Genomic DNA, 25768 nt, shown 5'->3' on the forward strand with positions numbered 1-25768 from the left:
CGTGACAGCTACCGCCTAGGTTACTATAATGCAGACGACAGGCATGAGATTGATTCTGAATATAAATGCAAGATATTTGAACAATTGTAAATGATTCCCATGGGGGGAGGGGTGTCATGTCTGTGATCAAGAAAATGTATGTGAACATTTGAAAGAGTGAGAGTTTATACAATTGAGTGAGCGATTGTTTGTTGTTCAATATTGCCAGTAAATTGCTCAATATTGTCTATCTTTATTTGCACAATTAGTCAGGCACTCTGTTAATATGAATGAATTAATGCTCGCCACATGATGTCTATGTAAACCTAAGCAGCTTGCTGCTTTGCACCTATGCATATAATCCATTTATAGCATACAGTTGGACACTTCCAGAGATTATGTCAAGGTTAAATAGGCCTACAGTTCTCCAGAGGAATATCAGTGATGCCCACCAGTGCATGAAACTAAAAACCTGTGAATTAACTGCAATTAGTCCAGCATGCTCAGTTGTATACATGTTAACTAAATAGCCTAAAGTTTGACCTATTTTCATTGTCATCTGTTTATTACATATCCACTGAGGGTCTTTGTGTATCTGCCAAGATAGTAGCTCATTTGAGCCACTAGTGACATCCTTTGGCTTGTTCACGGGAAACAGGTGGAACTTCCTACCGGGCAGTCAAAATCTCGGAGCCATTTGCTAGCACGCAAGCACGGATACACATGATCAAAAGCAAGAAACGAATTGTTGCATGAAGCCTCAAGACAATGCGTCTTTGCCTCAATACCGACAAATACGGTAAAGTCATTAAGGGGATAGTCAAATTGCATTTTATAATCACGTCGGATTGCTCAGACGACCAACCCTATGCCAGCGCATGTTGCCAAGTTCCCACTTCACTTTGACAAACCGGTATGCGTAAATGTTTTCAACACTTTACTGTTCTCATGCATAGCACAGCTACTCCCACATCTCACGACACCCTCGTAATGATGTGTAGAGTGAGGGATGTAACAAAATAATTACTGATCCAACATAACCTAATCATATGATCTAAACTGCTATAACCAGAGATTAATAATACCCACAATTACTATTCTCTTGGACTAGTTTCCATTGTATGGATTCATTCAAAGTTAGTAGAGAAGGACTAAAATTCAAAATAATTTCTCAGCACACTCACCTGAAGTTGCTAGTCCGGACAAGAGGACGAGGAGATTAAACCGCGTTACGCACATTGGAAAAGGTGTCCGGAGTCGACCCAATTGCCCAGACCCTTGTGGAGTCCCCACCAACCCCCTGAATAACATCTAAATGGACTGGACACTTCGATTCTATAAACTCGGTGAACTCTTCTGGACCTGTAGTTTAGACTGTCTGTAAACCCCAATCCAAACCGCACTGACAAGCGGTCTCAGCCGATGTGGGACACGTCTCAACCTGCCACTGCCTTCATCGTTTCGACGCCCTCCCACCCGTGACCTTTCCCAGGCAGTTATAACATTTACTCCATTTTTATGAAGTTGAAGGTGACTAATCTTCTTGTCCATCCTGTTGAGACACTAAACTTTTCGGATTCCACCCACTGTGCACACACTGGTTGAATCAACCTTAACGTTGTTTGAACCAAAGTGAAATAGTCGTTGAATTGACGTCTGTGCCCAGTGGTCATTTTTACTGTCATTCCATTCCAAGACTGCATTTCTGGTGCTATTTCTGGATTTTGTCTGAGTGCACTGTTGAGTAAATCCTATAGCAGGTCTCCTCTTCTCTCCTCTCATCAATGATAGGCTACTTGCTAATGCATTATTGAGACCAGACCATAGTAAAAAAAAGGTTTTTGTTCCATGTACAGTGCATTAGGAAAGTATTCAGACCCCTTGACCTTTTCCACATTTTGTTACCGTACAGCCTTATTCTAAAATATATTAAATTGCCCCTCCCTCATCAATCTACACACAATACCCCATAATGACAAAGTAAAAACAGGTTTTTAGAATTTTTTGCAAATGTATTTAAAAACACAAAAAAAAAACTGAAATATCACATTTACATAATTATTCAGACCCTTTACTCAGTACTTTGTTGAAGCACCTTTGGCAGCGATTACAGCCTCAAGTCTTCTTGGGTATGACGCTACAAGCATGGCACACCTGTATTTGGGGAGTTTCTCCCATTCTTCTCTGCAGATCCTCTCAAGCTTTGTCAGGTTGGTTGGGGAGCATCGCTGCACAGCTATTTTCAGGTCTCTCCAGAGATGTTCGATGGGGTTCAAGTCCGGGCTCTGCCTGGGCCACTCAAGAACATACAGAGACTTGTCCCAAAGCCACTCCTGCGTTGTCTTGGCTGTGGGCCGATGTCCTGTTGGAAGGTGAACATTTGCCCCAGTCTGAGGTCCTGAGTGCTCTGGAGCAGGTTTTCATCAAGGATCTCTCTGTACTTTGCTCCATTCATCTTTCCCTCAATCCTGACTAGTCTCCCAGTCCCTGCCGCTGAAAAACATCCCCACAGCATGATGCTGCCACCACCATGCTTCACCGTAGGGATGTTGCCAGGTTTCCTCCACACGTGACGCTTGGCATTCAGGCCAAAGAGTTCAATTTTGGTTTCATCAGACCAGAGAATCTTGTTTCTCATGGTCTGAGAGTCCTTTAGGTGCCTTTTGGCAAACTCCAAGTTGGCTGTCATGTGCCTTTTACTGAGGAGTGGCTTCCGTCTGGCCACTCTACCATAAAGGCCTGATTGCTGGAGTGCTGCTGAGATGGTTGTCCTTCTGGAAGGTTCTCCCATCTCCACAGAGAAACGTTGGAGCTCTGTCAGAGTGACCATCAGGTTCGTAGTCACCTCCCTGACCAATGCCCTTCTCCCCCAATTGCTCAGTTTGGCTGGGTGGCCAGCTCAGCTCTTGGTGGTTCCAAACTTCTTCCATTTAGGAATGATGGAGGCCACTGTGTTCTTGGGGACCTTCAATGCTGCAGAAATGTTTTGGTACCCTTCCCCAGATCTGTGCCTCAACACAATCCTGTCTCTGAGCTCTACGGACAGTTCCTTCGACCTCATGGCTTGGTTTTTGCTCTGATATGCACTTTCAACTTTGGGACCTTATATAGACAGGTGTGTGCCTTTCCAATCAATTGAATTTACCACAGGTGGACTCCAAACAAGTTGTAGAAACATCTCAAGGATGATCAATGAAAACAGGATGCACCTGAGCTCAATTTCAAGTCTCATAGCAAAGGGGTATTTTATTATATATATATTTTTTAAATGTGCAAACATTTCTAAAAACCTGTTTTCGCTTTGTCATTATGGGGTATTTTGTGTAGATTGATGAGATTGTTTAAAAAAGATCAATTTTAGAATAAGGGTGTAACGTAACAAAATGTGGAAAAACTCAAGGGGTCTGAATACTTTCCGAATGCACTGTAGGCCCACTATCATGCCTACTTAGAACCTACCTTCTCCATATCCTCATCATACCTCCCTGTCCCTTCAACTGACATTCGTTGCAAATGTTTGGAATAGAATGCTGACCTTTGAAATATTAATGAATAGGCCATATGTTTGATGTTTTGATGGCCACCTAGTACAGTTTACATTTTTACTAGCTATGCAGCTAAAATAAGTATTTTATTACCAATTCACCAACCAAGTAACCAGCCTTTGTGCCAATACAATTCTGTATAGGCTATAGGTCATGCATGGCATTTCTTTATTTCTTTCACAAATCAAAGCTAGCGTAACGGAATTGTCAAATAACAAATAATTAGGAATGTAGCCTACAATGTTTATGAACATCACATGAAAATTAGTATTCATTGTCATATTTATTACTGTATATGACATTTTTCAACCTTTTCACTTACAGTACTGAGTACATTTGAAACCCCACCTCTTTAAGGAATACCTGGGATAGGAAAAGTAATCCTTCTACCCCCCCCCTTACCCCCCCCCCCCCCCCCCCCCCCCCCAAAAAAAAAAAACTTTGTAAAGTGGTTATCCCACTGGCTATAAGGTGAATGCACCAATTTGTAAGTCGCTCTGGATAAGAGCGTCTGCTAAATGACGTAAATGTAAATGTACTCATCATTACAGTAGTTCACTGACTGAATCCAGCAGGGGGCACAACTGTCCTATGGTGTGGCTTGTGTCACCATCCAAAGATTCTCAATATTAAGTTGGCCTACCCCTGTTGCCAGTTTCTTCTTTATAGTACATACTGTATTTTTCATTATATATGTATACATATATAAATATATTTTGTCTAAATATTGGCTATTACTACACAACATAAAAAAACACCTTCAAAGACACAATATAGTAAATGTGATTTGAAGTTGGATCACACATTCAAAATAATGAATATGCTGTTCAATTATTATACTTTTTAAAAATCATTTAGTTAACTACTAAATTACAATATTTCTATATTCAGTGTAAACCTATGGAAAGATGTGTGTAACAACAGAACAATCAAAACCTAATCTTGACAAAATGTCTTCCTGTTAGAGCGAGAGCGAGAGAGAGAGCGAGAGAGAGAGCGAGAGAGAGAGAGAGAGAGGCAAAGAGAGAGCTGGATTTGAGAGAACGGTTGATTTTTCTAAATACAACATTTTCAGCCTATATTCACATAAGAAGTACTCCAGCAATTAAGTTCAGACAGAAGAAAGTAATAAAAATACACTTGACTTACCTTGAGAGACAGAGAAGACATGAACAGAGTTAACATGAATGGTGTGCTCATCTTCATGCTCGCCATCATTGCTGTGGAGGGACACAAATCAGGTTGAGATGGTTTCTATGTTTGTCTTTGTTCAAATCAGTTGTCCTATATATACATTTATTACAATGTAGAGATTGGTTGTATGAAAAAAATAAAATGGTTTAGTTATATATTGAAAGTATTTACAGTTTTTCTCAATAGTGTACAAGCAATTCTGGGATCTGTGTTGAAATGTATCTATAGCAGAACAGCAATGATCAAATACTCAAATATCTTTACAGAACTTCTGTTTATTGACTTAGTACCTGACTTGCATATCTTAGATCACTTTTTGCAAAACTTTAAATAAAAATGTCATCAGTGAATACAAAATTCACTGTTAAGTGTTTTGTTAAAGAATATTAACACATTGTTTTCATCGGAAGATAAATGTTTCCGGCAATCAGTAACTACTACCGCACGAAAGTCTCCCATCAGTGTCAGATCATGTACAATATATGGAAAGATCTTGGCAATGGGGACTGTGTACTTGTTATGATTTTTCACAATATTGCAGACATGCAGAGATGCAGATGATGAAGTTGGGTTACTTTTACGTAACTTTGGGTTACCCCTAAGTCATCATCTCTAACATTGTGTCCTTTCATTATAGAGCTTTGCTTTGATGTGGATTTAGGCCTATACATTCATATCAGGTGTGTTCCTCCATTGTATTCACCTTGCCTTATTTCTATTGTGGATTGTGTTTCGGTGCACCAATGAAAAGTCTACAAAACTATAAGCAAACCAACCTTTGTATTGAATACATGGAATTGGATTGTGATGATACCGATGAATGAATCCTGCACACAATGTGCTTTAAAAATTAAAAATTAAAAAACATAATCAGGAATAATATTTTATGTCTGAAATTGTTTGGAGAAATGTGTAAAAGGATAATAATTGCCCATAATTCTGCACTTTTAGATAGTTGTACTTAAATTTTGATCATCATAATTTAGTGACCGCAAAGGAAATGTGATCTTTAAAAGACAGACTAACTTTCTGTTTTGTCTGCTTGGACTCAAGAGATACAGTGAGGGAAAAAAGTATTTGATCCCCTGCTGATTTTGTACGTTTGCCCACTGACAAAGAAATGATCAGTCTATAATTTTAATGGTAGGTTTATTTGAACAGTGAGAGACAGAATAACAACAAAAAAATCCAGAAAAACGCATGTCAAAAATGTTATAAATTGATTTGCATTTTAATGGGGGAAATAATTATTTGACCCCCTCTCAATCAGAAAGATTTCTGGCTCCCGGTGTCTTTTATACAGGTAACGAGCTGAGATTAGGAGCACACTCTTAAAGGGAGTGCTCCTAATCTCAGCTTGTTACCTGTATAAAAGACACCTGTCCACAGAAGCAATCAATCAATCAGATTCCAAACTCTCCACCATGGCCAAGGCCAAAGAGCTCTCCAAGGATGTCAGGGACAAGATTGTAGACCTACAGAAGGCTGGAATGGGCTACAAGACCATCGCCAAGCAGCTTGGTGAGAAGGTGACAACAGTTGGTGCGATTATTCGCAAATGGAAGAAACACAAAAGATCTGTCAATCTCCCTCGGCCTGGGGCTCCATGCAAGATCTCACCTCTTGGAGTTGCATTGATCATGAGAACGGTGAGGAATCAGCCCAGAACTACATGGGAGGATCTTGTCAATGATCTCAAGGCAGCTGGGGCCATAGTCACCAAGAAAACAATTGGTAACACACTACGCTGTGAAGGACTGAAATCCTGCAGCGCCCGCAAGGTTTCCCTGCTCAAGAAAGCACATATACAGGCCCGTCTGAAGTTTGCCAATGAACACCTGAATGATTCAGAGGAGAACTGGGTGAAAGTGTTGTGGTTAGATGAGACCAAAATCGAGCTCTTTGGCATCAACTCAACTTGCCGTGTTTGGGGGAGGAGGAATGCTGCCTATGACCCCAAGAACACCATCCCCACCGTCAAACATGGAGGTGGAAACATTATGCTTTGGGGGTGTTTTTCTGCTAAGGGGACAGGACAACTTCACCACATCAAAGGGACGATGGGCGGGGCCATGTACCGTCAAATCTTGAGTGAGAACCTCCTTCCCTCAGCCAGGGCATTGAAAATGGGTCGTGGATGGGTATTCCAGCATGACAATGTCCCAAAACACACGGCCAAGGCAACAAAGGAGTGGCTCAAGAAGAAGCACATTAAGGTCCTGGAGTGGCCTAGCCACTCTCCAGACCTTAATCCCATAGAATATCTATGGAGGGAGCTGAAGGTTCGAGTTGCCAAACGTCAGGCTCGAAACCTTAATGACTTGGAGAAGATCTGCAAAGAGGAGTGGGACAAAATCCCTCCTGAGATGTGTGCAAACCTGGTGGCCAACTACAAGAAACGTCTGACCTCTGTGATTGCCAACAAGGGTTTTGCCACCAAGTACTAAGTCATGTTTTGCAGAGGGGTCAAATACTTATTTCCCTCATTAAAATGCAAATCAATTTATAACATTTTTGACATGCGTTTTTCTGGATTTTTTTGTTGTTATTCTGTCTCTCACTGTTCAAATAAACCTACCATTAAAATTATAGACTGATCATGTCTTTGTCAGTGGGCAAACGTACAAAATCAGCAGGGGATCAAATACTTTTTTCCCTCACTGTAAGTATAGTTGCTTTATTCATTTTGCAGGCAGTCGTGTTCTTTTGTTGAATGTATTTGTAATTTTGACGGTATAATATGGTTTTGATAAATGTACTGTATATGTTTTGAGAAGGCAACTACATTTTGAAAACCCATTTACTGTTTTGCAAAAGGCCATAGAGTTCTGTGTGCTGTGGACTCTGTTTTGAAAATCGACAACATTGTTACAAAAAAATGCTTGTACGCGATTGAGAAAAACTGTAAGTTTGAATGTCTTGTTTGGTGTCAATTCAATGATTCAATGTTAGTTTAAAAAGTTAGCTGTTCAGTAAATAATTGTTCCTATGTATTAAATAAATAAGTATAATGAGTCTTGTATGTAGAAAATGTCAATTGTTTTTCTTTTCAGGGTCTGTATCCTTCTGGAGAAAAACTGTTACTATGACATGTCCTGAGGGTGGATTAAGGAATAAGGATGGCTCCTCAATTACATTATATCATGCTGTGGGTGATGAAAATAAAACAATCATAAAGGACTATGTGGAAAACGATAATAGACATTATTACTGTGATACAAACTTAAGTCCTCAATATGGAAGTTATCACATTTACATCAAAGGAAAAGGTAAGAAATGCCTTCTTTTACCTTCTTCCCTTCATACACCCTTCCCGTGTTTTAACAGAATTTAATTACTTACCCTATCTGTATTGTTTTTGGTATTGCAGTGTGTGAGAACTGCTTTGAGCTGGATGCGACTCTGGTTGTCAGGGTCATGGTTGGGGACCTGCTGGTGACAGGAGGGGTCATCCTCATTGTCTATCTCTGGGCTCAGAAGAAGTCTGGACCTGCTGCACCCCAAAAACGTAATGCTATTACCATCTGATTATCCATCAGCCACCAGTGGCACTTGGTGATAAGGAACGCTCTCGACTATTTAATTTGACCATGCCCATGACTGTTCAACAGCAAAGTATTCAGAGATCATAAAAATGTACATTCCCTGTGACATAGTAAACACAGAGTATTGATCATTTGTTATAAACGTTCAGTACAGTGAATCGTTTATTAATTAATTAATTAATAGTAATTTATATTTGGTTTTCCCCTTAGCGACTTCCCACTCAGCAGGCCTTGGCCCACCAGTGGTGCCGAGTCCTGACTATGAGGTAGGCCGTCTACCTCCTTGTCTATCTCTCCAGCTCTACATCTCTCCATCCGTATCTGCTACCTATCCTTCATTCCACATCTCCTGGTTAGCTAATGTCTGTCAGTATTTTAGGGAGATGATCTAGGCTAGCTATTCACTCTACTTCTGGTGAAGATGCATAAAAAAGTGTGGTTTTGCAATGGAAACTGATCTGTGAATCTGACTTAAACTGGTCTGTGAATCTAACTTAAACTGATCTGTGTATCTGACTTAATTAACAACAACAAATAGCTTCACCTAAAGCCTTTATTTTCCCCCTGACAGTCCCTTAGCGCGGCAACCCGCAGCAGAGATATCTACGCTACCCACAGGACTGGATAGACTGTCCTCTCACCAGACCACACCTGTTCTCTAGGACCACTCTGATGCCCCAGACCAGCAGACCTCAGCTCACCCTGCCATCAAAGAGGAGGGGAGAAGGCTCTGTAGTGCTTAGCTTAGACTTAAAGAGCTTCTTATTTTTGCTTGATGTGTAAAAAGTGTGATATTATGATTTAGTTAAAACTGTAGTTTAGAATTACTGTAACTAGTGATAATAGTGATCAATGTAGTGTTGCTCTGGAAAATAGAGATATAAAGATAGGAAGATCTTTGTAAATACTTTAAGATGTTTGCTGTACTGAAAACAACTTGTACATAGCTGTGATCAACTGTTGTCCTTTGGGTGGTGGACCATTCTTGATACACGGGAAACTGTTGAGCGTGAAAAACCCAGCAGCGTTGCAGTTCTTGACACATTCAAACCGGTGCGCCTGGCACATACCCCGTTCAAAGGCACTTAAATATTTTGTCTTGCCCATTCACCCTCTGAATGGCACACACACAATCCATGTCTCAATCCATGTCAAGGCTTAAAAATCCTTCTTTAACCTGTCTCCCTTCATCTACACTGATTGGTGGATTTAACAAGTGACGTCAATAAGGGATCATAGCTTTCACCTGGATTCACCTGGTCAGTCTATGTCATGGAAAGAGCAGGTGTTCTTAATGTTTTGTACACCTAGAGTATTAGCACATATACAGTTCTATTTTGCATTGATCCTATCTACTTCATTGTGACACAAAGGAAATGTTTGTTTTATTAAGTGTAGTGTCATTCGACTAAAGAGTCTATGTAGTTTGCGGTTCTTTATCTTCAGTCGGCTCTCATGATCTGAGCCGCAGATGCCTGCACCCCTTACGCCTACAGTAAATGATGGTGGATGATTGGCCAGGTCTCTCTGTTGCTAATCATGAGGTTCTCATCGGAAACATTTCACATATGAGTGTAGGCAGACTTTACTTACCCTCATCAGTGGAAAGAAAATGTTTTTTTCTGCCTTACACAAACTTTGTATTGCAAGAATGTAGTGGAAACAATGTCTATTTGATGTATTTTTTTCTCTTTTGACAAGAATAAAGACCTTACGACATTCAAGTGTAGGTGTCTATAGTTGTTTCCCACAGTTTTGCATCAATGAGTGACTAGATAGATCAATCCAGCCCTGCACTTACACAGCTGATTCAGCTAATTATGGTCCAGAGTGAAGACCATGAACATGGTGTGTGCACACCTGGAACACTGGAGTGAATGGTATCTGTTAGATCTGATCAACAGTCGTTACTTTGGGGAATTTGAGTGTTGTTAAATGTGTATGTTTTCAAGTTTGGTTGATTTGTTTGTGTGTGTGTGAGTGTGTACGTTTATGTGTGTGTGTGTGGGAGTGATGTGAGCTTGGATGTGTGGGGGTTGGTTGTGTATGCTGTGAGCTCTGTGTTGTTTCAGCGCTTCCGTTTGATCACCTCTCTAAGCTCCGTTAGGAAACCGCACTTTGTAGACTAGCAGCAGTTAACCCCCATAACCACACTCGAAAAGCATTGCACGTACAGTGGGGAGAACAAGTATTTGATACACTGCCGATTTTGCAGGTTTTCCTACTTACAAAGCATGTAGAGGTCTGTAATTTTTATCATAGGTACACTTCAACTGTGAGAGACGAAAATCCAGAAAATCACATTGTATGATTTTTAAGTAATTAATTTGCATTTTATTGCATGACATAAGTATTTGATCACCTACCAACCAGTAAGAATTCCGGCTCTCACAGACCTGTTAGTTTTTCTTTAAGAAGCCCTCCTGTTCTCCACTCATTACCTGTGTTAACTGCACCTGTTTGAACTCGTTACCTGTATAAAAGACACCTGTCCACACACTCAATCAAACAGACTCCAACCTCTCCACAATGGCCAAGACCAGAGAGCTGTGTAAGGACATCAGGGATAAAATTGTAGACCTGCACAAGGCTGGGATGGGCTACAGGACAATAGGCAAGCAGCTTGGTGAGAAGGCAACAACTGTTGGCGCAATTATTAGAAAATGGAAGAAGTTCAAGATGACGGTCAATCACCCTCGGTCTGGGGCTCCATGCAAGATCTCACCTCGTGGGGCATCAATGATCATGAGGAAGGTGAGGGATCAGCCCAGAACTACACGGCAGGACCTGGTCAATGACCTGAAGAGAGCTGGGACCACAGTCTCAAAGAAAACCATTAGTAACACACTACGCCGTCATGGATTAAAATCCTGCTGCGCACGCAAAGTCCCCCTGCTCAAGCCAGCGCATGTCCAGGCCCGTCTGAAGTTTGCCAATGACCATCTGGATGATCCAGAGGAGGAATGGGAGAAGGTCATGTGGTCTGATGAGACAAAAATATAGCTTTTTGGTCTAAACTCCACTCGCCGTGTTTGGAGGAAGAAGAAGGATGAGTACAACCCCAAGAACACCATCCCAACCGTGAAGCATGGAGGTGGAAACATCATTCTTTGGGGATGCTTTTCTGCAAAGGGGACAGGACGATTGCACCGTATTGAGGGGAGGATGGATGGGGCCATGTATCGCGAGATCTTGGCCAACAACCTCCTTCCCTCAGTAAGAGCATTGAAGATGGGTCGTGGCTGGGTCTTCCAGCATGACAACGACCCAAAACACACAGCCAGGGCAACTAAGGAGTGGCTCCGTAAGAAGCATCTCAAGGTCCTGGAGTGGCCTAGCCAGTCTCCAGACCTGAACCCAATAGAAAATCTTTGGAGGGAGCTGAAAGTCCGTATTGCCCAGCCACAGCCCCGAAACCTGAAGGATCTGGAGAAGGTCTGTATGGAGGAGTGGGCCAAAATCCCTGCTGCAGTGTGTGCAAACCTGGTCAAGACCTACAGGAAACATATGATCTCTGTAATTGCAAACAAAGGTTTCTGTACCAAATATTAAGTTCTGATTTTCTGATGTATCAAATACTTATGTCATGCAATAAAATGCAAATTATTTACTTAAAAATCATACAATGTGATTTTCTGGATTTTTGTTTTAGATTCCGTCTGTGTACCTATGATAAAAATTACAGATCTCTACATGCTTTGTAAGTAGGAAAACCTGCAAAATCGGCAGTGTATCAAATACTTATTCTCCCCACTGTATCATGTTCTCTGTTCCATTAGAATATCTGACACATTCAGTCTTCCTGTAGAGCAAACCCTCCACTAAAGTTGCTCTCTGTGTGGTAGTAAACAAGTGGAAAGTCAGAACAAAATGACTGACACTTGGTGATCTCATAAAAAGTAGGAGGAAACCAGAAATAACAAGTCACAATCAGTGAACATATAAAAGTAAAATGATTTATTGTTACAATGGCAGTCGTTATTTTGTGACCAACTTTCCATTTCATTTGCATTTCATTATTTATATATGTTATTTGTATTTTAGTCACCAGGTTAGTCTCATTGAGATTAAAAACCTATTTTTCAAGATAGACCTGGCCATAATAGAAGCACACAGAGTTTCAGACATAATTACAACATAAAACACAAAGCACTACAATTTAAAAACAGGCAATAATTAATTGGGGAGGTGTGTTGCATCTAGGGGTCAAAACATTGACCCCCCCCCACACACTTTATTCTCCACCATAGATTTGACCCTAACTTTAAACTAATTCAAGGACACAAGCTCCTGCAATTTCATGTCCTTTTGTAGCTCGTTCCAATTGGAAGGGCCAGAGAACTGGAATGCTTTTTTACCCAGCTCTGTACGGGCACAGTCAACAAGACAGAGTCCTGTGAGGGTAGCCGATAGCTGTCATTTGTCTGCTAGACAGTGTTTTACAGGTAAAGGGGAGCGGTCTCAGTATGGCCTTATAAATGAAGACGTACCAATGACCATGTTTCCAAAGAGCTAAGGAAGGCCAGCCCACTCTCATAAAGAGGGTACAGTGATGAGTGAGAGCTTTGGAGTGAGTAACAAACCTCAGCTCCCCATTGTACCCCTAAATTCGTCAAACAACATTATCTGTACACATGTTGAAAAAAAGTATCTGCTAGGACTATAAAAGCAAATCACAAATTATGTTACTACATGGACTGACAATACAGCCTAAATTAATACACAAATAAATACATGGAAAATGCATGTATGTCCATATACAGTAATATTAACCTTATGAGTCATCATGCCAAATAAATGGTACCAGAAGGAAATCTTAGTTCATGCAAAGCAGTAGAGCAAACTCAACAAAGCAACTGAGCAAACAGTCAATGACTGTACATCAAATGGACAATTGAGGGACTTGTCATGATTTAAAAAACATAGGTGCTGGGCTAATAAAGAATACTAGTGAAGAACAAGAAGGCCTGCACACTGTTAAAGCTCCCAATTCACCGCTTTAATGACCACGTTTCGATCAGAAACGGATCTTCGACCGGAGCGTAAAGAGTGGGCGGAGCTTCTTGTTATTTACATTTTAGTTCTCTCTTTATCTCCTTTCCGGCAGAGTGCTGTATTCAGATTTGTCCATGCGCCTTTTATTCAGAGGCTGTGAGAAAGAAAGAAAGAAAGAAAGAAAGAAAGAAAGAAAGAAAGAAAGAAAGAAAGAAAGAAAGAAAGAAAGAAAGAAAGAAAGAAAGAAAGAAAGAAAGAAAGAAAGAAAGAAAGACAGACACAAATGGATCAATCCATCCCTATAACTTAATGAGTTTGACATGTTATTTAGTTCATGTCAGGATTGTGGCTTAAAGAAGCCAGGAAACACCTACCTGATAGTGGCCAATGGGGTCTAGGTTTGCACTCGCCTCATTTTGGATGAGCCCCATTTTGCTAGATGCTAGGGGTGAAAGAGAGAAATGAAATTGCATTACATTATTGATTATGGTCCTCGTGTGTTATTTTTGTATGTTTACTGTAAAACATTTTATTTTTAAGAATAGCTAAATGAGAAGTGTTCACTTCATAAACATAAAAATAAAGAAAAGTGGGTAGAGGCTCGTCAGGTATCATTAAAATTTCAATTTCACATACACCCATGTTTTTTCTCCTTTGTGTGGTCACTCACTTTTCTTGCCGGTGGTCAGTGTTGCTTTGGGCTGTGAGGCAATGCAATAGACAGCTACTCCAATAAGGACAGTGGCCACCAATTCTCCCATAACCATCGCTACAGCCGCAGCTACATCCAGTTCGATGCAGTTATCACAGGCTGGGAACACACATACACACACACACACAAGCACGCCACCCACACACACAATACACGCATCCCACGCACACGCGCACACACACAGTACGTAAATTATAATGAAATGGGTGTTATAATGGCATAAACACAAAACAAACATTGACTTCTTATATTCTTGTGCCATTTAATTATACATTGAGGGAAATGGTAGTACTGTACTTACTCCGGAATTTCACAAAGATGTTGTGCATTTCTCCTTTAATGTTGCATACATACTCCCCTGTGTTTTCGTCCTTGTATTCCAATTCTTTAGACGTTTCATTATTAGAAAACACACCATTAGCACATTTTAGTGTGATCTTGTCAGAGGATTCGACCACGTCTATTTTCAGCTGAGCTAAAGAAATAGAAACACCAGCATTAGATAAGATAGACTGATATGCCCTTTCATTATATTAATGTTTCTCTCCATCTACATTTCCATCATGCTCTGTTTCTGTTATTCAAGCAAAGGCATATAGGCAGACATACAGTCAATGTCTATAATTATTGGCACCCTTGATAAAGATAAAGAAAAAAGACTGTATGAAATAAATAATACAAATAGTGTGAGGTATTGTATGCTCAAACGAATTATAATATTTTATACGAATACAATTGCACAGAGAAATCATTTTTAAAACATCTAAAAAAGATAGGGGTCAAAATGTAAATACTTTAGCAACCTCCCCTTGCGAGGATAATTACACAGCCTTTTTCTAAATTGTTTTATGAGATTGGAGAAAACGTTGGGCGATCAGAGACCTGGCAGTGTGGTGCCAGGACAACAACCTCTCCCTCAACGTCAGCAAGAAAAAAGGAGCTGATTCTGAACTACCGGAAACGGAGGGCCGAGCATGCCCCCATCCACATAGACGGGGCTATAGTGGAGCAGGTCAAGAGCTTCAAGTTCCTCAGTGTCCACATCACTAAGGAATTATCGTGGTCCACACACACCAACACAGTCGTGAAGAGGGCACGACAATGCCTCTTCCCCCTCTGAAAAGATTCGACATGGGCCCTCAGATCCTCAAAAGGTTTTACAGCTGCACCATTGAGAGCATCTTGGCTGGCTGCATCACCGCTTGGTATGGCAACTGCTTGCATCCGACCGCAAGGCACTACAGAGGGTAGTGCGTACGGCCCAGTACATCACTGGGGCCGAGCTCCCTGCCATCCAGGAACTCTATACCAGGCGTTGTCAGAGGAAGGTCCTAAAAATTGTCGAAGACTCCAGCCACCCAAGTAAATGACTGTTCTCTCTGCCACCGCACGGCAAGCGGTACAGATGCACCAAGTCTGGAACCAACAGGACCCTGAACAGCTTTTAACCTCAAGCCATAAGACCGCTAAATAAACTGAACAAAAATATAAACGCAACATTTAAAGTGTTGGTCCCATGTTTCATGAGCTGAAATAAAATATCCCAGAAATGTTCCATACGCACAAGCTTATCTATCAAAAATTTTGTGCACATCCCTGTTAGTGAGCATTTCTCCTTTGCCAAGATAATCCATCCACCTGACAGGTGTGGCATATCAAGAAGCTGATTCAACAGCATGATCATAACACAGGTGCACCTTGTGCTGGGGACAATAAAAGGCCACTCCAAAATGTGCAGATTTGTCACACAACACAATGCCACAGATGTCTTAAATTTTGAGTGGGGGGAGCAATTGGCATGCTGACTGAAGGAATGTCTACCAGAGCTGTTGCCAGAGAATTGAATGTTCATTTCTCTACCATAAGCCACCTCCAACACGTTTTAGAGAATTTGGCAGTACGTCGAACGGGCCTCACAACCGCAGATCACGTGAATGGGGTCATGTGGGCGAGTGGTTTGCTGATGTCAGCGTTGTGAACAGAGTGCCCCATGGTGGTGGTGGGGTTATGGTATGGGCAGGCAGAAGCTACGGACAATGAACACAATTCCATTTTATCAATGACAATTGGAATGCACAGAGATACCATGATGAGATCCTGAGGCCCATTGTCTTGGCATTCATCTGCCGCCATCACCTCATGTTTCAGCATGATAATGCATGGCCCCATGTTGCAAGGATCTGTACACAATTCCTGGAAGCTGAAAATGTCCCAGTTCTTCCATGGCCTGCATATTCACCAGACATATCACCCATTGAACATGTCTGGGATGCTCTGGATCGACGTGTACGACAGCGTGTTCCAGTTCCCGCCAATATCCAGCAACTTCGCACAGCCATTGAAGAGGAGCGGGACAACATTCTACAGGCCACAATCAACAGCCTGATCAACTCTATGTGAAGGAGATGTGTCGCACTGCATGAGACAAATGGTGGTCACACCAGATACTGACTGGTTTTCTGATCCACACCCCTGTGACCAACAGATTCATTTCTGAATTCCCAGTCATGTGACATCCATAGATTATTTCAGTTGACTGATTTCCTTATATGAACTGTAACTCAGTAAAATCTTTGAAATTGTTGCATGTTGCGTTTATAATTTTGTTCAGTATAGTTAGTTAAATATTGTAGTTAACCAATAGCTACCCGGACTATCTGCATTGAACCTTTTTGCACTAAGTCTTTTCATTCATGACATGCGCTGCTGTTAGTGATTATTATTTATCCTGTTGCCTAGTCACTTTATCCCTACCTATATGTACATATCTACCTCAATTACCTCATACCCCTGTACATTGACTTGGTACTGGTACTCCGTATATAAAGCCAAGTTATCGTTACTCGTTGTGTATTTATTCCTTGTTATTATTTTTCTTTCTTTCTCTCTGCATTGTTGGGAACGGAATGTAAGTAAGCATTTCACTGTTAGTCTACACCTGTTGTTTTGGAAGCATGTGACAAATACCATTTTATTTTATTTGATGTTAGACTATTCCTCCATACAGAATCTTTCCAGATCCTTCGTCTGCTCTTACGGACTGCCCTCTTCAATTCAAATCACACGTTTTTAAATGGGGTTCAAGTCCGGAGACTGATTTTGTGGTCAATTAACCATTTCTTTGAGGATTTTGATTAGTGCTTGGTTTTATTGTCTTGCTGGAAGATCTGCTTGCGGCCAAGTGTCAGCATCCTGGCAGAGGCAACAAGGTTTTTGGCTACAATGTCCTCGTACTTGGTCAACATTCATGATGCCGTTGATCTTAACAAGGGCCCCAGGACCAGTGGAAGCAAAATAGCCCCATAACATCAGAGATCCACCAACATATTTTACCGTAGGTATGAGATACTATCTGCATATGCTTTTGTTTTTCAACACCAAACTCAACACTGGTGTGCCAAAGAGGTCTATTTTCATGTAATCTGACCATAGCACTGGTTCCAATCCAAGTGCCAACACCATGTATCAAACTCCAGGTGGTCCTATGGTCAGGTGAAAAAATGTTTTTGTATTATTTATTTTATACAGTCTTTTTTGCTCATCTCTATCAATGGTGCCAATAATTATGGTGGGTTTTAGTCAGTTCAGTTAGATAGTTTTGAATACTAAATTAAATTAGGAGAGTTGGGAGAAAACCTGATATATGCCCAGATAATGCCCTAGAATTCATAGTTAGATCAAATCAGGAACTGAACTAATCTGGCCACTTACCTTTCTCTGAATCTATAGGTACTGTAAAAAGAATGGGGGAAAGCATCAGTTAGGCATTTGTGACCTTGACGTCAGTGATCTTGTACTTTTTAATGTCATCCAGCTGATTAATCTAGTCAGGAATAATCAAGAAGTGATCAGAAAAAACTGGTGTGTTGAATAATTTCTGACATACATTTTTTTATGCAGTCTGTCAATCCATTTTTTTCATAGAATCCCAAAACATACCAGTCATGGTCCAAATCACCAACAGATGAGCCAAGAGTATGGTCCCCTTCATTCTGCTTACTCTTCTCTTGATTCTCCTGGGGAAATTACAGCTGGTGTATCATTTCATACACTGCCATTGTAGGCGGTGTAACCTAAAGAGCCCCTACGTCCATCCCCAAAAATAGGAAAGAAACCATTTTCTGTCCCTAGTCAGCCATTTTAATTTTACTCAAACTTCTATTTTGTATCATAATAGAAAAATAAATACGTCTTTATTTACTTAATTGAGGCATGAAATATTACAAGAAATAACACCTTTACACAAATATATTGATTTATTGTTGTTTTGTGTCTCATGTGTAATTTTACACATCCTTGGCCTCTAACAAACAATAAATATTGTAAATAAATATTTCTCATGCCAGTGATGCCAACTCTTTAAGCGTCTCTATCAACTCTTTAGAATAGGAGTTCAAAATAAAAGCATACCTTAATATTGAATCCGTTCCCCTGTATGTTTCCAAAAAGTCTTCAAAATGTCACCTTCTCTATGGGTCTGTCTGTCTCTATGTCTATGAGGAGGAAGTGAGTATGATTGGTTTATCTTCCGTTACACAAGGGGCTGTATCTGTCTCTATCTGGTACCTCTGTAACTTCTCTGAAATTAGACTGGGTTGGGTTATGGGTGAGGCCACAGCTCGACATAACTTCAACATGCTGCTTTAGCAAGTACTTTCACTTTTGAAACAACAATGTCCCAATGTTTAATACCATATTTTTTATAAGGGTAAGAATAATTACATATGGGCCTACAGTAAATTGCTAAACATAATTTAAGAGAGTCTACTGGTTTTAGTATGGAGTATGCTTTTACGACGTAGTAAAACATGATTATGATCATAATCACATTTCTTTAAGAAAGTTATGTCCCAATGATTCTGTTGAAAACCTAAAATCCCTAGTGCTCTGCAGAATGTAGAGGAGCCATGTGAGAAAGACAAAGAGATGATCCCACAAAGCAGTTTCCTGCTTGGCAATGGTAGACCACAACACCCTGCAACCTACAACTGGCACCTGGAACGCAGTCACACTCTCACACTCTCACCCAGGCACTAAGACACAATGCCTCAAACACTACCACCCCTATGTCGACAAAAACAACAATGCACTTACCACAGGTAAGACAGAAAACACTTTTCATGGAAGAATTGCAGTATACAAAATGTTGGGGGTCATAACATCGTTTTTCTGGTAAAAATCTACATACAATCACATCTACCCAGTCAGCAGTGTCAGAACCATAAAATATAGGACCGCATCACTTCCTTCTCATCAGTGTCAAATTAACACAATCTGAGATATAATTATCATATGTAAAGGTCATTACAATTTCCATCAGGCTAAGGCTGCATTTCCTCCCACTGGCTCAGCACACTGAAATGGGCCAACACTAGCCTGGGCTCTACTACAGCAGGACCAGTGAACAAGGCCAGCCCTGCACTGTCCCAACTGACCCCCAGCCCTGACCTGCAAAGCCCAATGTCCTCTGGTGACAGCATTAATATGACAAGAAGACAGACCATTATGTGTAAATCAAGGCCCTAAAAATTGTAAAAGACTCCAGCCACCCTAATGATAGACTGTTCTCTCTGCTACCGCACGGCAAGCGGTACCGGAGCGCCAAGTCTAGGTCCAAAAGGCTTCCTAACAGCTTCTACCCCAAGCCATATGACTCCTGAACAGCTAATCATGGCTACCCGGACTATTTGCATTGTTTATTATCTATGCATAGTCACTTTAACTTTACCTACGTGTACATATTACCTCAATTACCTCGACTAACCGGTGCCCCCGCACATTGACTGTACCGGTACCCCCTGTATATAGCCTCCCTACTGTTATTTTATTTTACTGCTGCTCTTTAATAATTTTTACTTTTGAGTCATTTATTTTTTACTTAACACTTTTTTTCTTAAAACTGCATTGTTGGTTAAGGGCTTGTAAGTAAGCATTTCACTGTAAGGTCTACACCTGTTGTATTCGGCGCCTGTGGCAAATACAATTTGATTTGATTTGATTTGATCCTTCAGTCTCCATCTTAACTATGGTACTTGACAGGGTAAGATTAGTGCCCCTGCTGGTTGAATAAAAACAAAAGCAGAATTTACCATCCATAGTCATATCCATAGTCATATTAATCTTTATTAGATGTATTTTATACACATACACATATGAATACAAATATACATATACACATGTTATATACTTTTAGAGGAATATCTATTGTTTATGTATATATCCATAGAAATATATCAGTTCACATACATTGTTTTGGTCATTCTTATGATATACAAAGAACATTAAGCATTCCGTAATCCAACAGGAGTTCATGGTTATGGTATGTGATCAACAGACTGTAGTATATGGAGATGTGGTAGGTGTCAGTAAACCATCTAAAGCACTGGTACAGTATACTTCCCACACTGAGTATCGGTTTAGGTTTTTAGAGCCATCTAAATGTATTAACTTGATTCTACAACTGCGCCCTTTGATAATTCAGTCCATGGCAGTCAGAGTTATTAGCCTGGTCCCAGATCTGTTTGTGACATATTGTCACACCAAACAGACAGACAGCACAAACAGATATAGAACCAGGCTACAGATTTATACCTGTCAGCTTGAAATATACTAACCAATCAACATAGGACTTGATATTCTGAGTTTCTGATTTTCACTGAATCAAGTTGGAATGTGATTACCTGCTGTAATAGGTTCATCTAGACAACATCAGAGTGAGATAGCTACCTACAGTATCTTCCTGATAGGTTCCCCTTAGTCTGCGCCTGTAATCATCTCAACATCTCTATTGGTCCTTTTTGAAGACGGGATCGGCTGATTGGCTGACTGGCAGTCGTTCACAGGTTCCTATTGGCCGGTTGCACTGTGGTTTGACCACCCAGTGGTGGGACTGTGGCGTAGTAGTCAGAGCCAGATCTCATCACTGCTCTTGCTGTTCACCTTATAGATGTAGCCCACCATGGGGTACCGGGCAAAGCCTGGAGGGGGTGTCAACAACAACCTTTAGAACAATGTAAGGACTTACACTACCAGTCAAAAGTTTGGACACTCCTACTCATTTCAGGGTTTTTTCTTTATTTGTACTATTTTCTACATTGTAGAATAATAGTGAAAACATCAAAACTATGAGATAACACATATGGAACCAAAAAGTGTTAAAGAAATCAAAATATATTTTATATTTGAGATTCTTCAAAGTAGCCACCCTTTGCCTTGATGACAGCTTTGCACACTTTTGGCATTCTCTCAACCAGCTTCACGAGGTAGTCACCTGGAATGCATTTCAATTAACAGGTGTGCCTTGTTAAAAGTTTATTTGTGGAATTTCTTTCCTTCTTAATGCGTTTGAGCCAATCAGTTGTGTTGTGACAAGATAGGGGGGTATACAGAAGATAGCCCTATTTGGTAAAAGACCAAGTTCATACTATGGCAAGAACAGCTCAAATAAGCAAAGAGAAATGACAGTCCATCATTACTTTAAGACATGAAGGTCAGTCAATACGGAACATTTAAAAAACTTTCTTCAAGTGTAGTCGCAAAAACCATCAAGCGTTATGATGAAACTGGCTCTCATGAAGATAAGTTCATTATAGTTACCAGCCTCAGAAATTGCAGCCCAAATAAATGCTTCACAGAGTTCAAGTAACAGACACATCTCAACATCAACTGTTCAGAGCAGACTGTGTGAATCAGGCCTTCATGGTCAAATTGCTGCAAAGAAACCACTACTAAAGGACACCAATAATAAGAAGAGACCTGCTTGGGCCAAGAAACACGAGCAATGGACATTAGACCGGTGGAAATTTGTCCTTTGGTCTGGAGTCCAAATTGGAGATTTTTGGTTCCAACTGCTGTATCTTTGTGAGACGCGGTGTGGGTGAACGGATGATCTCCGCATGTGTATTTCCCACCATAAAGCATGGAGAAGGAGGTGTTATGGTGTGGGGTGTTATGGTGTGTGGTGACACTGTCTGTGATTTATTTAGAATTCAAGGCACACTTAACCAGCATGGCTACCACAGAATTCTGCAGCGATACGCCATCCCAACTGGTTAGGGCTTAGTGGGACTATCATTTATTTTTCAACAGGACAATGTCCCAACACACCTCCAGGCTGTGTAATGGCTATTTTATCAAGAAGGAGAGTGATTGAGTGCTGCATCAGATGACCTGGCCTCCACAATCCCCCGACCTCAACCCAATTGGGATGGTTTGGGATGAGTCGGACCGCAGAGTGAAGGAAAAGTAGCCAACAAGTGCTCAGCATATGTGGGAAGTCCTTCAACACTGTTGGAAATGCATTCCATGTGAAGCTGGTTGAGAGAATGCCAAGAGTGTGCAAAGCTGTCATCAAGGCAAAGGGTGGCTATTTGAAGAATCTCAAATATAAAATATATTTTGATTTGTTTAACACTTTTTTTGGTTACTACATGATTCCATTTGTGTTATTTCATAGTTTTGATGTCTTCACTATTATTCTACAATGTAGAAAATAGTAAAAATAAAGAACAACCCTTGAATGAGTAGGTGTGTCCAAACTTTTGACTGGTACTGTATGTGGTGCACAGTATATACACACAAACGAGAATTATAGGCTCACACACATCCAATAATATATAAACACATTCACACCCTTCGTAACAGCCTGAGAATATGTTACACATTACATTAGTGTGGAAAGTGTAGACTGGGCCAACTCATTTCCATTCGACAGGCAAGCTAACCTTAAACCTCTGAACCCTGTCTTACCCCTAGCAGCGTAGGCAGCAGAAAGATCCTCCTCTTCCTCTCTCATCTTCTCCCCAAGGTGGTGTTTGGCGGCCTCTCGTGCTATAGAGAGACAGCATGGGGATGTAGAGTAGAGTAACAGATGGGACGGAGACATGGAGAAGACCACAGGGACAGGTGCCAGTGCCCAGGGCACCAAAATGGCCACTGTTTCCTGCACCTGTTCTGTAATTGCTTTGCACCATTGATGAGATTTCTGCCTCGGTTCTAATGAGGTATCTGTCTCTCAACAGTAGTGTCTTACCTTTACGCAGGGTGCTGAGGTCGTTGAGTTGCATGTTGGACGGTAGAGACATGTTCTCTCTGGGTAGGTTTATCTTGTCTACCTTCACACTAGGTGATTCGATACTGAAACAAGAATCATGGGGTGTATTCATTAGTGCACACCGTAGCAAACCATAGCGAAATGCTTTGCAACGAAAATGACAGTCTCTTATTGGATAAGTTCAGGTATACCCATCCCCATTCTGGCCTGTTTGCTTCCGTTTGTTTCCTAGTTAATACACCCATGTAAAGTACATTATTATACAGACACTTGCCTTATGTACTGTACTGTAAATATATAAAGAGGAGCATGAATACAATACATAGGTATTACATTTGTCATTTTAGCAGACACTCTTTTCCAGAGCGACTTACAGTAGCAGTGAGTGCATACATTTTCATACTTTTCCCCCTTGTTTTCGTATTCAAAGAAAGACACATTTAGACACATAACTATGCTGACAACTGACACAAACAGACAGACTAACCAAATAATGTACGTTACCATTTTTGCGCCATTATAATCTCGACTGGCTCATCTGAAAAAGAACAGGCACAGACATTCTTCAGAGACTTAAAGCACCTCATTCATTGTATCATCAAAATACAACAGTTCCTCCCACCCTCCTTGCTCCCATGTCTCACCGATGACGGCCTTGCCCTTGTTCTTGTGCAGTAGGCAGAGCACCAGAAGGCTGAGGAAGAGGAGGGTAATGAAGCCCACAGCGCCCCCTGTCAGGATGCCCAGCACCGGCACCTCCACCCTGGACTGGAGGAACTCTGGAAAATACAGAAACAGGGGGCCTATGATCTGGACTGCAGTGAAAAATAGGCTTTTTACACTACTAAGTCTAACCGAGCTGGGCCAAACCAAGCTATGCTCAGCTGGCCTGGTTACGCATCCACCCTTCGCTGAAAAGAAAATATGCAAGACAGTTTGGTTCGTGCCGTCATGATAGTGAGAAAAGGGTAAAAGTGATATTGACATGTCAGACCTGCCAGAGCTAGGTTGCTCTGAGCTGCACCGACACTGTTGCTGGCGTTTACGGAGACGTTCCCTGGTAGGCTGCTCAGGGCGACCCGCAGCGTGTGATTGGTCAGCCAGGGGTAGCTCCGCAAGTCCAGGATGAGGAAGTCTGAAGTGTTTGCCACCAGCTGACCGGACTGGTCCACCCAGGTGATGTGGGCAGGGGGGTTGGACCGTACCAAGGCAAAGAGGACCAGGGAGAGGCCAGGGTCTGAGGTTTCAGTGTAGTGAGCGTTCACACGCAGAATCTCTGGCTGGACTGGGATAGAAAAGGTAGGGGAACAGAACAAATACAGGGAAACTGAGCATCACATCAGTTCAATATACTACTGGGTTTAAATAACCTACTGTAGTGGGGTCATATTGGATATTGATATTAGCACTGTGGCCAATGACAATATCTGAGTAAGCAGAAGGACTGGGGTTAATACTGTATTTGGTTATGTGACCTTAATTCAAGAAGTAAGTGAAACCTTAACAGCCACAACAGATAATCATATAAACACATTCCCACACCACAAAACATCAGTAGATCATTCAACAAGCCTACTCACACTGCACATTGAGGGTGACGGTGGCGTTGTAGCTCTCTCCACTGTGAGGGCTGGAGGCGGCACACACCAGCTCTCTATCCCACTTCCTGGCTCTCAGAGAGAAGGTGCTGTTGTGCTTGGAGTCTGGCTTCAGCAGCCCAGACTCCTCCTGTGATGTCGTCACCACCAGGCGCCCAGGTGTCCGTTTGTCCGACGGCTGTCTCTGTCGCTCCCCGTTGAGGTACCATGTCAGCAGGGGCGGTGCATGAGGATTCCAACCCTCTGATTGGCAGTTGAACTTGTGGGTGACATTCTCTTTCAGTGTTAGTGCAGCTCGATGCCGTCCATCAATTTTGGGTGCATGTTCGATGGCACCTGGATAGAGAAGTTGATATATAAAAAATATGTGCACTTGAAACTCAGTGTCTATTTCAATGTACCTTTCATCGGTTTCTCATGAGAATCTTCATCAACATAACGTAACTCATAAAGAACTGTGTAGTATACTCTGTGAGGTGGTATATTTTCCATCTCTTAGTTTTTGTGATCCAGTCTTGTTACTGACCTGTCCATGCCCAGGCCAAGGTGTGTAGCAGCAGGACAGTGGTGCCTGGCCCCTGCCTCAGACACACACACTCCATGCTCGTCCACAGGACCACCAACACACACCTGCTATCTGCCATTACGTGCGCATGCACGCACACGCACACACACACACACACACACACACACACAGGGATAGAGAGACTGGCAGTAAGTGACTGAATAGAGCTATTTCACAGACAAGAGAATGCCAAGGAGGTGCACAAACAAACAGACATCCAGACAGAAACACGACAGTGAAATAGGACAGTGTGTCAGCTATGGAGAGAGAGAGAGAACATGGACATATAAGAATTGCATTAGCCCTAGAAAGACAAGAAAACACTGACAGAAGGAAAGAGACTGGGACGAAGACAGTAAAAACACACAGGGATAAAGAGTATAGATCACTAAGAGAGACAAAGAGAATGTGGTGAACACAAGTTGAGACAGATAAACAACTAGTGTTAACAGACAATGTCAACAGAGGAGCAGTAGCTTCCTGGGCAATCCATGAAAAGACACAGGAACAGCCAATTAGAAAGGATACAACAGTCGATGAAAGACACAAATAGCCAAACTGCGACGGGGATATAGACACACAA

At 41.4% G+C, this 25768-nt stretch overlaps 4 protein-coding genes across 4 annotated transcripts in view; 1 reads left to right on the forward strand and 3 right to left on the reverse strand.

The window, feature by feature from the left end:
- LOC311105974 (myelin protein zero-like protein 2) overlaps nt 1–1441 on the reverse strand; it is a 30268-nt gene extending 28827 nt beyond the window's left edge. The window contains exon 1 of the mRNA XM_084148218.1: nt 1164–1441. Coding sequence (XP_084004344.1) covers nt 1164–1290 — 127 coding nt within the window. The 5' untranslated portion in view covers nt 1291–1441. The remainder of the gene's footprint in view (nt 1–1163) is intronic.
- Nucleotides 1442–4530: 3089 nt separating this feature from the next.
- On the forward strand, nt 4531–9987 carry LOC311105975 (T-cell surface glycoprotein CD3 epsilon chain-like). Its single transcript, XM_084148219.1, has 5 exons — nt 4531–4765; nt 7772–7987; nt 8089–8226; nt 8474–8529; nt 8835–9987. The coding sequence occupies exons 1-5, from the start codon at nt 4693–4695 to the stop codon at nt 8889–8891; spliced, it is 540 nt and encodes a 179-aa protein (XP_084004345.1). The 5' UTR covers nt 4531–4692; the 3' UTR covers nt 8892–9987.
- A 2211-nt stretch (nt 9988–12198) lies between these two features.
- LOC311105666 (T-cell surface glycoprotein CD3 delta chain) lies at nt 12199–18466 on the reverse strand. The gene is made up of 7 exons (XM_084147881.1): nt 18381–18466; nt 17910–17986; nt 17682–17702; nt 14272–14445; nt 13929–14069; nt 13633–13700; nt 12199–13412 (listed from the first exon to the last, which is right to left on the reverse strand). The coding sequence occupies exons 2-7, from the start codon at nt 17959–17961 to the stop codon at nt 13353–13355; spliced, it is 516 nt and encodes a 171-aa protein (XP_084004007.1). The 5' UTR covers nt 17962–17986; nt 18381–18466; the 3' UTR covers nt 12199–13352.
- A 2407-nt stretch (nt 18467–20873) lies between these two features.
- tmem25 (transmembrane protein 25) lies at nt 20874–25222 on the reverse strand (the record flags this gene model as incomplete). Its single annotated transcript, XM_084147999.1, has 8 exons — nt 20874–20947; nt 22719–22799; nt 23002–23105; nt 23527–23560; nt 23667–23801; nt 24017–24307; nt 24603–24956; nt 25147–25222. 8 exons carry the CDS (start codon nt 25220–25222, stop codon nt 20874–20876), a joined length of 1149 nt encoding a protein of 382 aa, XP_084004125.1.
- Between the last annotated feature and the right edge of the window lie 546 nt (nt 25223–25768).

This window comes from Coregonus lavaretus (assembly GCF_964263955.1).
Source record: "Coregonus lavaretus genome assembly, chromosome: 30".
NCBI classification, from domain to species: Eukaryota; Metazoa; Chordata; class Actinopteri; order Salmoniformes; family Salmonidae; genus Coregonus; species Coregonus lavaretus.

What these genes read in the sequence shown, in the direction of transcription:
- LOC311105666 (XM_084147881.1), bottom strand. Translation starts at nt 17,961, where the DNA reads ATGAAGGGGACCATACTCTTGGCTCATCTGTTGGTGATTTGGACCATG. An exon ending in GGTGATTTGGACCATGACTG is followed by an intron (nt 17,703 to 17,909) that starts GTATGTTTTGGG and finishes TTCTTTTTACAG; the next exon opens with TACCTATAGATTCAGAGAAA. An exon ending in ACTGACCACCGGCAAGAAAA is followed by an intron (nt 13,701 to 13,928) that starts GTGAGTGACCAC and finishes TTTCACCCCTAG; the next exon opens with CATCTAGCAAAATGGGGCTC.
- LOC311105975 (XM_084148219.1), top strand. Translation starts at nt 4,693, where the DNA reads ATGAACAGAGTTAACATGAATGGTGTGCTCATCTTCATGCTCGCCATC. An exon ending in ACCTGCTGCACCCCAAAAAC is followed by an intron (nt 8,227 to 8,473) that starts GTAATGCTATTA and finishes TTTTCCCCTTAG; the next exon opens with CGACTTCCCACTCAGCAGGC. An exon ending in TGCCGAGTCCTGACTATGAG is followed by an intron (nt 8,530 to 8,834) that starts GTAGGCCGTCTA and finishes TCCCCCTGACAG; the next exon opens with TCCCTTAGCGCGGCAACCCG.